Source organism: Hypomesus nipponensis, chromosome 14 (genome assembly GCF_054491055.1).
Source record: "Hypomesus nipponensis isolate SF chromosome 14, ASM5449105v1, whole genome shotgun sequence".
In the NCBI taxonomy this organism is placed as follows: domain Eukaryota; kingdom Metazoa; phylum Chordata; class Actinopteri; order Osmeriformes; family Osmeridae; genus Hypomesus; species Hypomesus nipponensis.
In genome coordinates, this window is record NC_140374.1 from 4,201,077 (window position 1) to 4,216,737 (window position 15,661).

General features: G+C 39.2%; 2 protein-coding genes across 2 annotated transcripts; one reads left to right on the forward strand and one right to left on the reverse strand.

The window, feature by feature from the left end:
- Window positions 1-999: 999 nt before the first annotated feature.
- prr5l (proline rich 5 like) lies at window positions 1,000-10,823 on the reverse strand. Its single transcript, XM_084672425.1, has 9 exons — window positions 10,604-10,823; window positions 8,160-8,297; window positions 6,497-6,577; window positions 6,191-6,239; window positions 4,456-4,513; window positions 4,092-4,183; window positions 3,428-3,571; window positions 3,085-3,205; window positions 1,000-1,828 (listed from the first exon to the last, which is right to left on the reverse strand). The coding sequence occupies exons 2-9, from the start codon at window positions 8,276-8,278 to the stop codon at window positions 1,458-1,460; spliced, it is 1,035 nt and encodes a 344-aa protein (XP_084528551.1). The 5' UTR covers window positions 8,279-8,297; window positions 10,604-10,823; the 3' UTR covers window positions 1,000-1,457.
- Window positions 10,824-11,706: 883 nt separating this feature from the next.
- commd9 (COMM domain containing 9) lies at window positions 11,707-15,588 on the forward strand. The gene is made up of 6 exons (XM_084671429.1): window positions 11,707-11,849; window positions 12,129-12,254; window positions 12,916-13,055; window positions 13,494-13,528; window positions 14,179-14,282; window positions 14,885-15,588. The coding sequence occupies exons 1-6, from the start codon at window positions 11,775-11,777 to the stop codon at window positions 15,014-15,016; spliced, it is 612 nt and encodes a 203-aa protein (XP_084527555.1). The 5' UTR covers window positions 11,707-11,774; the 3' UTR covers window positions 15,017-15,588.
- The last annotated feature ends 73 nt before the right edge of the window (window positions 15,589-15,661 follow it).

Genomic DNA, 15,661 nt, shown 5'->3' on the forward strand with positions numbered 1-15,661 from the left:
ATGTGGCACCATTAGCATACCTCAAAATGTGAGAAACCAGTCAATAGACCAAGTCCTCATCCCTTGCTCCCGGTTTGAAGCCAATGATGAATTTTGGTGGTGTTTACTTTGTTGGGCACCCGGTAGATTAGTTATTTTATTATTTTTAACCCGTCAAAATGTTTACAATTGTCTTCTTAAATTTTTTTATTCTCAAACCTGGTTCAAAATACTTCCTTTTCCATTAAATCCTTTTAGTTAAACATCTGAAATGGGAAACTAGAATCCCCCTTTTTTTGTTGCGAAGGTCAAAGCTGGCATAGACTCTGAAGTCCAGAACACAGCAAGTCATTCTACTGCAGCTTCAGAAGTCTTGACCAGTCAAATCGGGGCCGGCCCAGGCCTCTACGGGGCCTTATGCAGAATTGATTTGGGGGCCCCTTGGCATTGTTAATAAATACATATATATAAAAAAACATTAAACTGTAATTTCATGTGCTCTTGGGGGTCCTGGGGTGGTCACGGGGGGCCTAATGTTTGCTCTTTGATCTGAAATATGATGCATTTTTAAACATGAAACATGTACTCTTCATTTAAGGTTAAAATAAATTGTTTTAGAAAATCAACATGAACCTCATATACACCACCTGCCCCCCTCATTGTTGGTGTGAGCAAGACTTACCATCTTGATCCTGAAAGCTTATTACAGCACTGGTGGCATTCCTGAGGCTAAGGTAACAGGCTCTCCCAGAAGGAGATCATCCTTGTATGCACTGCAGCCAAAGCTACTTATCTACAGTACGCCCGAAAACCTTGAATAGATCTGGAGTTGGATGCTGTACAGACAAAATGGCCTTGCCCTTTGTAAGTGAACCTTAAGGTCATTGACAAGGGTTTTTGTTCAATTACTAAGATATCAATCTAAGGGAACTGTACATTGCAATATATGCCTGGTAGGAAATAAATACAAATCATTGTCTTCATGCATGATTGGTTTCAAAAACACTGCATGCAGGCTACTGAGGGATGTAAGTATATAGTTACGTATTTTATTAGTACAAAAATATTACACACAATCTTGTTGGAGACTAGTTTTAAAACCATATAAATGATCAAACCCTGTACAGGATTCGTCTGCTGTGGTACGGTCAACACATACTTCCTCAATGTTCAGGTAGGGTTTGTTAAGACGTTGACAGGATACATTCATACATTTCCAAAATTCCTCCACCTTATTTCAATAAGCAGACTTTAAGATCATCCTCCCCTTTCCCCAATAATGGATTCCTCTGATAGACGATCCTGCTTCCTCTTCCATCCCTCCTATTAGATGTAGTCCACCGATGGATGGCGTGTTGGGTGAAACGGCACAGAGATTACCTTTTGACTATAGAGAACCCTCCCTGAAATCCCATTCCTTTTCTCTTCATCACTGAGGTATTTCTCCGTAAGGCTTTTTGGATAAAGGCCCCATTTTGTTAGCTGGGGGGAGGGCAAGTCATTTCAGATGATCTTGGCTGCTTGAGAACCCCTCCTGATGGTGACTCCAGGATGTCAGGGTCACTGGAGAACGTTCTGCATCCCATGACACATTTGTTTCCCATTTCGCTCCCCCCACTGCCTCTGCGGTCCTCCTCCATCCCAGAGTGCATCCTGCCCGATGCTGAGAGCAGCTGGATGTCCGAGTGAGCGTTGGCTACCGTGTGGCGTCGTATTCCACCCACCTTCTCCAGGTAGGCTTCCCCCTCATGCTCCACCAGGGGAGCCAATGTGAACGAATCTGAGGTGTGGTGGGTTATGGTGATCTCTGGTCGGCTTGCTGCCTTCCTGGTGTACGTTGCACAGCATTCTGTGATGGAGGACAGAATGGAATCAAATGTTTTGAATATCTGTGAAGACTCATTGTAAATGCGATAAGATCCAACTATTCATCTTCACCCAAGATCAAAATAAATACTAATTGAAAGATAATAAACATATAGTATAAACAACCTAAAACAAGTAACTTCTGTTGAGTACACATTAGATAAGTATGATTATTCACCAGTCGTGTTTATCTGCACATGTAAGTTCCATGCTGTTGCAACATTCTACTTTGAATTGTAAAGGAAACTCATAAATGACAATACACAACAATGGAAAACTACTGGGAATGTACAGAATATGGACAAAAGTATGTGGACACCCCAATGTTCAAGAGTTTAACACATCATCTGTCTGGTTGCATGACTCCCCACAGAGTTTTAAAATGGCTCAAGAAGTAACTACAGCACAATAACTATTTGTAGGGAGCTTCATGAAATGGGTTTCCATGGCCTAAGATCACCTTGCACAATGCCAAGCATTGATTGCAGTGATGGAAAAACACTCAAAAATTATACAAATTGAGCAGTAGGTGGTGGTGGCAGGTAAATATAAAGAGAGAGGGGAAAAAAAATAGCCAAGCTGTAGATCAGTGGGTTCTATAGTGATCTGGCTAACACCAGGTCAGGGGGATCAGATATTTAATAAATGGGGATTTGCAAGCCTTAGTGTTGTTTTTGATGTGGTGGATTTGTTGTTCCACTTTAACTTCAAACCTGCTTAGATTTTGTCCCCCCACCACCACCACCCCCCCCCCACTCCCCACCCCCTGCTAGAGTCTGGGGGGCAGTATAGGATTAACACATTCTTCACTCATTCTGAACCAGGTCAAATGTCTAAGAATCTATCCTAATCGTATTTACTGTACTGTACACTGGCCCATTACTCTGTTAACCTTTTTGTGGTTAACAAATATGATGTCTATAAAGCAACAATCGTGTCTGGTCCAGTATGTCAGTGTTCTTTGTTTTACTTTTTTAACATGCATTTATCGCCTTGTCTTTATTATAAAGACATTTACTTAACATGCCGGTAGCATTGAATTACAACCATAAAGGTCTTGTTTAAAAAAAGGCTTGGTCCACACACACAAACATTAGGTACAGTATATTCTGACCTTTGTGTAAGAATTACATAACCTGCTTCATATAGTCCAACAACTACACCTAATGTTGTATATAAAAATAAAACAACACAAGCTTTAAGCCTGACACCGGCTCAGCCTGTGATGTGTAAACTTACCTTGGAAGCACATGCCTTTACTACCGTGAAGAACGTTCCCCAGGTAAGGAGATATAACAATCTCCACCAGTTTCTCTAACTGGTAATACTCTTGACTGGGACTACCTGATTCATGGATGCCCTGTGGAACGACAAACAAACACACAGTCAGTGGCCATGTACAGTAAAAAATAATAAGTTTCCAATTGCACTAGACAATGAAGGAAGACACTTCCAAATAAATTTAGTGTCAAATGTTATTGAAAACAAGATGATCTAAACAGTTTTGAAATGCACACCTTTCCTGACTGACACTACAGTTTCCAAGCAAACATTGAACTGGTGAGGACCTTGATTCTCCCACCTGTAGGATGAGCAGCATCTGAGTGATGGCTGGGGAGGGCAACATGGTAGGGCTGTGAGCCAGTGAGTCGTGGAGATGGATCTTCAAGAGGACCAGGTCTCTGAAGCCTAACAGGGCCATCTGCCTGACGGTCAGCTCCTGGCCCTGCAGTCCAAGCCAGAGAGAAGTTATTTCTGAACGCTTTGGGCGATCTCGAAACAGTCTGTTGCACATGGTAACTGTCTTGGCTATACAGATGGTTGACAAATTAAGTGAAAGGGAAACAACTACATAAAGTGTCTTAGTAAAGGGTTGCGCCAACACAATCCACCAGAATGGCTTCAGTGCACCTTGACAGTCTCTGGAACTCTTCTGGAGGTTTGAAGCATAATAAGCATTCAAATTAAGTACAACTGAATGGAAGCATCTGCCTTTGTTATGGTTTTGCTCTCCTTTATTCAGGTTTTTCCTTTAAGTTGTCACCTGTATCGTTCTGAGTGCACAAAACATGTTTGTGACAGAATATGACATATGGTGTGTGATGTGCAGAACAGGCTCCAATTTTCCAATGTCAAGAATGTTCTTGTATAATTAAATAAAAAAGCCTTTTGATCAAATTGTTGAAAGCCGGGTCTGTCTGTTTGTATGTACTGCTTAACAGTACTATGTGTTAAGTCAGTAGTACCTGAACAGGGTAAAATATAGCCTGGAGTGTAGGCAATATCTCAGTGAAGAATCTCACCCACATCTCAGACAGAACGATGAGTTGGCTGTCACCTGGAGATAAGAACAGCTAATATTTGATGGGAATATAATGAAGGATGAATCATTTGTATTTATTTAGTTTACCTCTGAGAGGACTTAAATGAAGGCAATGTGATAGACAAAAGCTAATTCAGTTTTTTTTGTTTTATGATTTGAATCTTAAGCACACATCTATTTTACCTTTTTATTTTATGATACAAAGAAATTATAAGAAATCAAGTATTTGCATCTAAAGAGACTTTTCATCTTGGTTCACAGAGGCATTTTACACAATGACTACTCACCCTCATAGAGGCATATTTTTTCCTTAATGTGTGACAGGCCTTTTGTCAAAAGTTGATTCTAAAGTAAAGGATATGAAAAAAAGCATGTTAAAATAACATTTGTGCATCTCTTTGCATCAACTCAAAGAATGGCATAATGGTTGAAGTAGATGACTAATATATTCCACATGAGACATCTGGTATGCAAATTAAAAGTCTCAGATGCCACGAGGGGTTGGGCTGACAACATAAACGCAAGATACTTTCTTTTAAAGGGGTCATATACTGATTGTATAGGGTATTTCACACTGTTCTTTAAGGTCTCAGAATAGGGGATGTAACATTGGTTGTGTTGAAAATGGCCCGGGTGCTGTTCTATGCACCCTAATGCAACCCTGTGAAATAGCCCTAGAATAAAACGAGAGGTTCTCTTTTATGGTATGCTCATGAATATATAGATGAGCTGGTTGGTTTACAACGAGTGAAGCTGCGGAGTAAAGACGCAACATAGCCAAACATGCATCGTGAATTGTAGATTTACATGACAACACAGGTTATTTATTCGAATGAAACACAGTCATGAAAATGAAATAATGTTAGCCCCATTGCCAATAAACAAAATCATCACACATTCTACCTATGTTAGATACAGGACACGTTAGCATTACTAATAACTGTTAGCGACAAAATCATACTTAAAGCTTGCAGATGATAGCATACAGTCGGATGTGTACGTAAATTTGGGGGTGTGACAAAGCCAAATACGGTGAAGCCACCGAGTTGACATCATTTTTGGAACATGCACGTTTTACAGTGGCAGTTTCAAATTGTGAGATTTGCATAGGAAATAGGTGTTAATGGATGTAGGTTCACTGTATGTCCATTTTACCCACCAAACTGTCGTTATTAAACTATGGTAAACGCAGTTTTGCATTCAATTACCCCTTTAACTTGGGGCTGATAAAATAAAGTATCTTGCGTTCATGTTAACTTGATACACAAGGTGAGCGGTAAGACTTCAAAACAACAATTAGTCAAACACAAACAATATTTCCGAACATGGAGGACATGTATCTATCAAGTTCTGGGTGTGTCTCTCTACTTCACAATATTTCCATCAGGCTTCTTCCTAGAGGGTTTAGGTTGGTTGAGGGGCAGTTCTACGGGCGTATGTGAAGCTCTCTGTGACATGCTTGCGTGTAAAAAAGGCTATACAAATAAAGTTGATTTGATTCTACACACTCTCTGGAAGCAATTCTTCCGGTCTTTAGCATTTACACACGTCTCAACTCAGAAAGAGTTTCATTTATATACCAGCTCGTTCCAGTCATAAACATAAATATCCAAAAGATTATTTTCAGCTTTGTGAACAAAGCTCTTCTTGAACCTGGCTGAAAATAATGTTTTTTTCATAGAATAATTGTTGAAGACCGATTAGCTTTAAACAAATCCCTAATCGGCAATCTAGCACCCTATTTTTTTGTTATTAAGCCAGAATCATGGTGAACATATCTATGCAGACATCTCTGTGGTACATATTTCCAAAACTCTACTCACACCAAAAGAATGTAGATGAACAATTGCACTACAGCCAAGAGAAAAAGTACAGTAGTAGTACGCAGTATACTATGGTCCGTCATATTACCATGTCTGCATTGCAGATGACTGGGGTAACATAAATATAAGTATATATAATATAATATAAAACTATAAAAACAGTGCACAATCATGCGAGAGGAAAAGTTGAAACAAATACCTGGAAATATTCTGTGATAAATGAGCCAAGCTCTGTTTTGAGGAGCCACCTGTTAGGACAAAAAAAAGCTGAAGGGGTTCAAATATTCTCCAATCAATTTTTTTTCAAACTAACGATTCGCTAAACTGTTTTGCAGTGACATAAGCTATAGGAAGCAAGAGGTTTATACTAAATTCAAGTTAATCTAGTCTTTACAAATGATTACATAATAAACAGATGAAAGAAGATAGTATCAGCTGACAGTAGAACATCCCTGACAGTCCACAGTTCTCCACACGTGTGATGTCACCAAATATTGGCTAGTACCTGATGCTCTCATTGAGAGTGTAAAGCTCATTTGCCTGCAACCCTCCTCCCTCAAACACCTTGATGACAGCTGTCTGGACACTGAGAGACCAAGAAAAAGGCAAGGTATTAGGTTCAATTAGAGGTACAGGTGAAGGTGAAGTTGAGGATTGTACACAAACTCTCTGAAGTCTCTCTGGCGTTTTACATTAATATGAGTAAAACTAGGTGAAATAAAAAATAGGCTAATGGTCTGATATTTTTCAATCAGCTTTTCGAAAAACTATTTATTTATCTGAAAGATTTTGCAAACACATGTTGTCTTACATGTACACTACTCTATTCGGATAGCTCAGTGGTTAGAGATTTTCTAATCCCCTCTATATGTCACGTTAGATACAAATATCAACTCAAAGAGGATGTTACAATAGCTTCGCTTGAATTAGGTAACTGCAGTTGTTAATTACAATACTTAAGTCAGTCCACATGTATATTTCACAACACATTTCCTGTATTCTAAAACATTTCCTGTGTCAAATGTTAGCACAGAAGGTCCAAAATACATAAATGAACAAAAAAAGTACCTTGACCTAAATGTTAACTATTTTGTAATTTTCTGTATGGTTTCTGTGCTGTCCTAATAAAGTTATTAAGATGATGAATCAAGTAAAGTAGGTGTTACATGCAAGGAATATGATTTGCGTACATATATAATATGATCAAAGAGCTAAGTGTGACGACAATACTCAAATGTTGATGATCTTTATCATACATGCTTTCTTGTCCTTTTTAATTGAAAGTAAAGCATAAATTGAACCATACTGCACAAAGTGTACAACACACCCTGGACTTTCTCTTTTTTTCAAATTTCCCCTCCGATTTCATCCATCCTTCATGCAATGTTTGAAATCCTTACATACGATTTTACAATTTATCCCTATAGAATACAACCCTTAGTTCCAAAAAAGCTATTTACTACCTTTATGGGATAATGACTCGGGATGCAAATTGACATAGCGTACATACTGTCAAACAGACCTTCTAGGACGAATTGTTGTTTTATTAGTCTTTTATATAGTAATCTATATCCTCCCACCCACCCCACCCACACAGAGTTTTTAATCCAAATGCTTATGAAAAAACGCTCTGTAGTGTCACTATACTACCCTGCAGTGACCTCTGAGCAGACACAGCACTCCCTGCCCCATCTACTTCCTACAAAACATCCTGCCAAATGTTCATATTCACTCCCAAAAACAGGAGGGGAGGTCGTCTGACATTTCCGTTTGGAAAAAGAGGTCTAGGTTCCATTTCCTGATCAAACTGCCACCTCAACACTAATTCACTCAACAGAGTAAGTCCAAAAGCGAGGTAAATATGAGAGAATGACATTAGTGGATATGATCAGAGAGGAGGAAAGACATCAGAAAGAAGATCTTTCCCGCTCCAGCCAGGGACAGGCTATTACAAATTCCATGGCTCTGATTCATCACGCGTTTCCTGGCTGTAATTTGCCATTATAACTTTCTATGTACTGTATGTTCTGTCATTTCTCATGTGAAAGACAACGTCTCAGCCCTAATCCATGTTGAAGCACAAAGACAGAGTTAGGTTAAGAACAGACATGTTGTGGAAATTGATTCACAACTGTCTTCCAGTCACATACATTAAGAGGCTTGCCCACCTGTTCCAGACACTCGCGTTGGAAAGCTGCATGGCGGATGAGCTGGCATGGAAGCGGGCAAGGTCTGTCAGCACAGGAGAGCTCATGAAGCGAGGGCGAGGTCGCCGAAATGATCCCATTATGCACAAGTTCTGGAGTCTGAAATTAAGTATATTAAAAAAGATTATAGAGTAAAATGTTTTACAATTGGTGGTTGAATGAAAACACATTTGAACTAAAATAAAAATACAGGACAACTTGCTTATCTGGAATCACATATTTTGTCTATCCTAAGAACATCTTACAGCAGCACTTCTGAAGCTACACTCATCTTCGCCAAAAAAGTCAGAAAGAAAAAATCCCTCCGGCTGTGATTGTTCACATGAGACTTTTGCAAACAACAAGCAAAAGCAAATAACTGGCGGTGGAACTGACAAAAAATGTTTGTGTGGTAAACCGCCCCAGAGTAAGATAACAAATGAGTTGACTGAAACTGTAGAGTGAGAAACATGTAGGTGTGCCTAATGTGTCCGTGTCAACTTAAGCATCTGTGTCATACTGAAAACAGTGTAGTTACTTTCAGTAGGTTGGTAACTTCCTGTCTCACCATGTTCACAACCCAAATTACATTTATAGCATGTTGCTATCCACGACAGACCAAAACCTGGCTCAAACCATGAGAGATGTTCGAGCTATGCTATGCTGAGACAGTAATAACTACATACACTTTTGATTGAAAGCTTATGAGCCAGGACCCAAAATAACATTATAATGAGGTGTCTGCAAGCTGTAAGGATAGAAAAAGGGAAGAGGTCAAACTGAGTCAAGCAAAGTACGTGTGACTTTTAGAATTGAAGTTTGTTGACTGTGGATGGGGCACAGAAATGGGGTGAAGGAGAAGATTAGAAATGCCACCAAATGTTTCAGACGTCATGCGTGTGCCGAACCTTCTGTCATTCCCATGTATACTGATTAGGCCCAGACTGGAGACTAAGTGTGTACAGTCAAGCTAATAGTTCAGACTCACCAAACCTCTGATTCAGTCTGACCCCTCCACCCACTAATGCCATTAACACCTCCCACATACATATGGGTGTCGCATATGGCACCCCAACCCCCTTCCTGATCTCTAGCACACCATATTTTGGACCAAGGGAATGCCGAACATTCAAGACACAACATACATTTGTACCAATCGCAGCATAAGTTAAAATGAACACATCTTTGTTGAATATGTGTAAATGCCAGTTCAGTTGGGCTTGCCTATAGTTGTGTAGATATATCATGTTATTGATGCACTGTATAAAAATACAGACCATTTCTTATGATTACACACACTGAAATATTGTTAGAACTCTCTTCTTGTAGTCCTTGATTATCTGCTGTACTTCCTATATGCACTATTTGTACGTCGCTTCGGATAAAAGTGTCAGCTAAATGATTGAATATAGAGTCCTGAGAGATGTTCCAAAATGTTTTGAAAAGCTGAAAGATCACACTCCTCCCTCTGTCCTGCCCCTCGTGTCTCCTCATTCTGGCACCAATAAATGTTGCTTGGCAACCCTAAATAAGTATTTAGTGATCTCTCAGTTTGGCAAGCCAGACGAAAATAAACAATAGCATGCTTGTGTGCACCCTCCCCGGGTGCTTCCATGTGTTATGAACCTAAGTGAAATTAGAGCAAAAGGCTTTGTGGCGCACACACTGGGACATGGGCTAGCCCATCCTCCACTTCGGTATCTTAAACCAGGGCCAGGTTAAAAAACGGACTTTAGCTCCTGATCTGTAGCATAGACCAAAAAGGAAAATACATTTTCCCAAGACAAATCATACTCATCCAAAGACTAAAAGCATGCAGGTAATCCTTTCGACGGCGACTGCTATCATGGGGAACTGCTAACTGGGGTTAATCCCATTACTGACACAGGGTTGCTGCTTATTACGGATCTTTCTACGAGGAGTCAGAAGGCAACGTTTGAAGTAGTGCACTCCCTTCTCATGACTGCATCTAACTTGTTAGTGAATAATTTGTTATTAATGTTTTTGAGAAGTTTGTGTACGTTTGTTAAACGTTTAATTCTCAATCGTAGGCTACTTCTTGTTACTATAATAAAAAAAAACGCACTGTAAAATCAGACCCACTGACAGCATCATCCCATTTTCATCCATATTTCAAAGTCATCAGCCGATCTGTCTTCCAAATAATTGCCTGCTCACTCCTGCAAGACGAATGTGGTATATGCTATATTTCTTTTTACGCATTTAACACATTTTTATGAGACGTTCAGGCGTGCAAGTCCAAAACAAATGGAGATCAGCAATACTATCGCGATTATACGAGGCTACCATCGACACTTCTGCAGTATCTTGAATAGGAGGAGGAATCGCCTACTGGGCTAAAAAAATTATATATATATAAATGTAAACGCAAATATTAACGCAACAAATATGTAAGAATATCTTACCTTCTGCAAGCTCACTTAAAACGGTTGGCTCGTCATTTGCTTAAGGAATTGCTCATAGAGCAAAGATTTTTTTTTTACCGAATCATGTTTTACCAACTTTGCCTGCAATCAGCACACACTATATATTCTGAAATTTACATGATACTATGCACGGGTCTGCAACTGCTTCTTTTGTCACTTGTTTTAAGTTTTCTGTCAGTTACAGACCGTAAGCGTCAACCTTGCATCTAAAAGACAAGTAAATTGATGCTGACGAATCGCTCGTGCTCATGAAGCAATCGTCTCTCCCCCTTGACACTGATTGGTACGGTTCTAATGAATATTTATTAGGTGATAGACACGGCACCTGACTGGACAAAGCCGATAGGGAGTGTAACTCCCAATTATGAACTATTTGTTCAAATGACAAATGTAATAATAAAAGTTTAAGGACATGCTAAAATCATACATGAATCAAACGATATCAAACACTATACAATAATAATACATTAAAGGTTTACAGTCGCTTGTCAGTTGGCTAGCCGATCGTCCTCTCCTTACTACGGGGCTCGAATTTGAGGGCCTTGATTGGAGCCCCAAAGCCCAATGAATAAACGTCCATAAAGGCCACTAACCAGGCTATTCAAAGGCCTTCTACGTCAAAAGTCCTACACCACATAGATCTAAACCTTAAGCAAAAGCAAATAACTGTCGCCTGGCGGTAGAACTGGAAAAAAAGTGTTTAAACTGCCCCAAGAGAGCAAATTAGTTGACTAAGTGAAACTATTTTTAGATTAACGTCGGCCAAATACATTGACCAGTAGATAGCAGTTGCCTTTGTGACCGGCTGCAAATACATGTTTCTGTAGGCCTACCAAACCATGATTTAATACCAAATGAATTCTTTCTTGGACTCTCAATTTAGTTAATTACAATGGATTAACAATTACGTTTACAAAACTATTTTCAAGGCGGCTACGAACGTTTTATTTCCCAGGTTTGTCCAATGCGCACGAGTTGTTTTATAGCTTGAATATTGGTGTGGGTCTGTGTCGACGTTTGTTGAGGGACTGCATTAAAACGCATCGTAAACGGGCATAAGCGAGGGCTTGGTTAAAATAAAGACTTTGGTTTAAGGAAGACATCATTTCCCGGCGTGCACTTCGTGGATTTTGGTTGTTATTAAGAGCACATGACTTTTAGCTATTATGTCAACATGGCTGCTCTCTTGGACGAACATTTCTCCTCCATGCAAATTCTTCTGAAGGTATTCATATCAATATTACCACTCTAAATACCTAGCTACATCAAGAAAAATCAAGAATTCATTCCTGAAACCAGTTCATACATTTTACTATAGTTATAATACTTGCTAGCTAGCTAGCTTATATCGAAGAAATATAGAACAACTAGTCTGAAGACAGGACCGTAAAATAGGGCTAATTTAAATAATTCGAGGCAGGTATTAAGACTAGCCCGTGTAGGCCTGTTTGAGTTTCTACTGTCCTAAAACCATATTGTATGTTTTGTTCTTTTGATGACAAAGGCTCCATCGAAGGACACAGTGCGGCAGCTGTGTGCCGACAGTTTCTCTGCAGGATCTCTTGAGTCAATGTTGTTCATTGAAAACACGGCAGGAATTCTCTCCGTATCCGCAAGTGAGGCCAAACAGGTGGGTGTTGATGTTTTGTAGAATTAATTTAGATTACAGCGGTGTAGGCTATTCATTCGATTGGGTGCGGCCAGGTTGATATGATTGTATCTAAACATTGCCCCCGCTCCGTGAAATACAGACAGACGATATGAATGTCAGTTGATTTAACATAATTGAGTATTGGGACGAACACACTAATTTGATCTAATATTCGAAATCCCCCCCTTACAGAAAGTCAGATGTCCAAGTTACCGAGAAACTCCGTGCCATCAGTTGGGGTTGGAAAATAGCCTTGTTTTGTGCAGCAACACTTGTTGCAGGCTACTATTAAATTTAGACATTCGTTTTGATGTTAATATTTATAAAAGATACTTTTACAATTTTCTGGCAGTTATGACTATTGTTAAATTGAATTTACTATTACTGAACTTGAATTTAGGCTACTAAAATTGTGTTCAAATACTCAATCTTTTGAACATTCAAATGATTTTGTCCATACCCAATTAACACATGAATTATGTAAGAGTGGCTTTCAAAGAGAAAACAGGTGAGGCCCAATATGTTGTGTCTTTGAACAAAGTATAGTTGTAAGTGAAAGGCGTGTTTTGAGTGTCGTGAACTGTAGCACTTATTTTGGAATAATGAATGAAACTGAAATATCTTGACATTGTGTTTCCAGCTTCTCGTTGCCCTTCACACTCTTTCTCACCACACCTTGTTCTACCACCTGACCTCACCTGAAGAAGTCCTTGCACTATTCCCAGAGTCTTTCCACCCCAGCCTCAAGAACCTCATCACAAAGATTGTACTTGAACTCAGGTTTGTTGGCCAACTCCACCTCAAGCACTCATAATCATACAAATTCAAATATGGTAAAAATAACTTTCAACTGTACAAGTATGATTAGGGTTTCAAAAGTACACTTCAGGGTTTCCCGCAGAAAATGTGTCAGTTAAAGTGATAGGGTGGGGTTTGCCGCCAGACCAGGGGGGGGATAGACAAATGCTTTCTGGGGGGGGGAGAGGGGGGGGGGCTAGTTTATGTGATAAACTAATGCGTTCTGCAGAGAAGGGAGACTGGTGTTGGTCACGGTTTGGAATGAACAGGACAGAATAACACGTGGTTAAGGCGGCAGGCGGGTGTTGCTTAGGCGGCCCTGCACTCCAGTTTATTTATCTGACAAGTGTCATCCTCTCAAATCCTCTCATCCTCTCAAAATAAGTGGCTTACTAAAATGTTTTGCATATTTTTCTTCAGCCCCACATGGAGAAATGAGGCTGTTTCTAATCAAAGTAAGTTAGCTTTATTGGTTTAACTATATCTCTAATGTTCTAACGCAAAATGCATGTTTTTCTACATACTTGCAATCAGGGTTTGAATTGGAAATGTGTTCCCAAGTTAAGTACTATAGGGTTTGTTAGAAGTGAAAGGTAAATGCATATAGTGCCTTGCAAAATAATTCAACCACCTGACCATTTCTATCATTACAGAATTGCAAATGGTACATGGCATGTTGTAATTTTATTGTAAAACACAAGCTCATCAGTCCTTCATCCAATCAATATCTTATAAAAGAAACCAGATAACACAACATACATAGGCTATAAGTAAAAATGTGTAGAAAAAGCCATTTATGACAATATTGAAATGGAAGAAAAACTACAAAAGGGCATGCATACATGAATAGTGGCTGTGCCCTCATGGATTCAAAATGTAGCAGTTTTGGTGTGGCAACATAACTAAGTAGTTTGCTTTAGGGAATACATGTAGATTACGCTAGCCAGGTACATAAACTAGCGAGATACCTGTTATTGTTTTTATTTATAGTCAGGCCTCCCCTTTGTCTCTCTGAGATTGTCATGATGAGGCTTGTTCAGTGTTCAGTATTGTTCTCTAAATGTATCTCTTAATCATGTGTACATTTGTTGATTTTCTTTTTCAGTCTCACTACCCCATCTTGTAGGAATGGACTGGAGAGTTGACATGAAGACATCCTCTGACTCTGTGAGTCGTATGGCTGTTCCCACCTGCTTGGTGCATATGAAGGTACTGGATGCAGACAATACAATCCATCTGTCCATTATGTTTCCCACTGACGCGTACAGTACAGTACCATCAATGAATAAACATTTCTTACATACATGGACCTCCTGTGATGTGTAGTTGGTTGATGCCTATTTGTCAGTCATACTTCCAAACTGATACTACAAACCTATTTCAACCAGACTCTGCCCATCATTATTCTAGGACAGAATGGAATACTTATTTTAATTAACGACTGAAAGTCACCAAGGTTCTAAAGTGGCAACCTAGTATTAAACCATTACACCACTGTTACTGCTTTGTATGGATCATGACATCTTGCCTGATTGTAGGTCACAATTTAGCCTGTGTCAATATTTTGAATTCCATTTATGATGCCAATTTTTTAAATTCATAGTTAATTCAAACATTTTGGATTCAGTTTAAAATACACATTTCTCCCCAAAAATCAAATTATGTTAGAAGTATCCAAAAATCAAATTATGTTAGAAGTATCCAAATGAACAAATCCCCTGTCCTTGAATGTATGTGTTCTTCTACAAAACAAAGGAAGTTAATTGCAAGAACATGTCACAGTGTGACTAACAGTTTTGTTGGTATTACAGATCGAGGACAATCTTGGGGATAGTGACTCTCGCTCCTCAGTGACTGTGGAGTTGAGCAGGGAAACTCTGGACACAATGCTAGATGGACTGGGACGCATCCGGGACCAGCTGTCTGTGGTGGCTGCAAAATAAGGACATTCCTGACCTCAGGCCAGGGGTACCCAAGTACTTTGGGTACCAGGGGTACTCCAATCAAGGAAGATTTGAACATTATGAAAGCTATTTTAAAAAACTGTTCAAGTATCAATACTCTTCTGCAATGAAAGTTCAGTAGGAGAGCAAGTAAAGAATACATTTAATTTTAGTTTTTACTATTACCTGGCAGTTGTCTAAATTTGTTGATCGGTTCATGTATTGTTTATTGAAAACATGTCACTTGATTGAAGTTAACAGTATGTTATGACTTTGCAACTTAAGAGGAAAAGACCAAACTTAGTTATGACACCACAACACACAAATATCCCGGCATTCTACAGCAACTTGCGAGATGGTAAGATGCAGTACACATTTGTATATAATGTACTGATCATTTGGTCACATTTCACTTGGCTTAGCATTGCACTTGTTTGACCAAAATGTTTGGCTGTCCAAGACTAATAATACACTTAACCCCCTCACTGTTATTCACTGTCCAATTCACAGATGGCCTATATTGCTGACAATTGTTTATTCATTTCAATAAATTGGCAGATTTATTATGAAAACATTTTTGTAAAAAGCTTTGGGAATATTGTACCTTTGTGTATTTATACCTTTATGTATAAAATGGTTTCTTTT

What these genes read in the sequence shown, in the direction of transcription:
- prr5l (XM_084672425.1), bottom strand. Translation starts at nt 8,278, where the DNA reads ATGGGATCATTTCGGCGACCTCGCCCTCGCTTCATGAGCTCTCCTGTG. An exon ending in TTATCACAGAATATTTCCAG is followed by an intron (nt 4,514 to 6,190) that starts GTATTTGTTTCA and finishes CCTTTACTTTAG; the next exon opens with AATCAACTTTTGACAAAAGG. An exon ending in TAAAGGCATGTGCTTCCAAG is followed by an intron (nt 1,829 to 3,084) that starts GTAAGTTTACAC and finishes CCTCCATCACAG; the next exon opens with AATGCTGTGCAACGTACACC.
- commd9 (XM_084671429.1), top strand. Translation starts at nt 11,775, where the DNA reads ATGACTTTTAGCTATTATGTCAACATGGCTGCTCTCTTGGACGAACAT. An exon ending in CCGCAAGTGAGGCCAAACAG is followed by an intron (nt 12,255 to 12,915) that starts GTGGGTGTTGAT and finishes TTGTGTTTCCAG; the next exon opens with CTTCTCGTTGCCCTTCACAC. An exon ending in TGAGGCTGTTTCTAATCAAA is followed by an intron (nt 13,529 to 14,178) that starts GTAAGTTAGCTT and finishes TTTCTTTTTCAG; the next exon opens with TCTCACTACCCCATCTTGTA.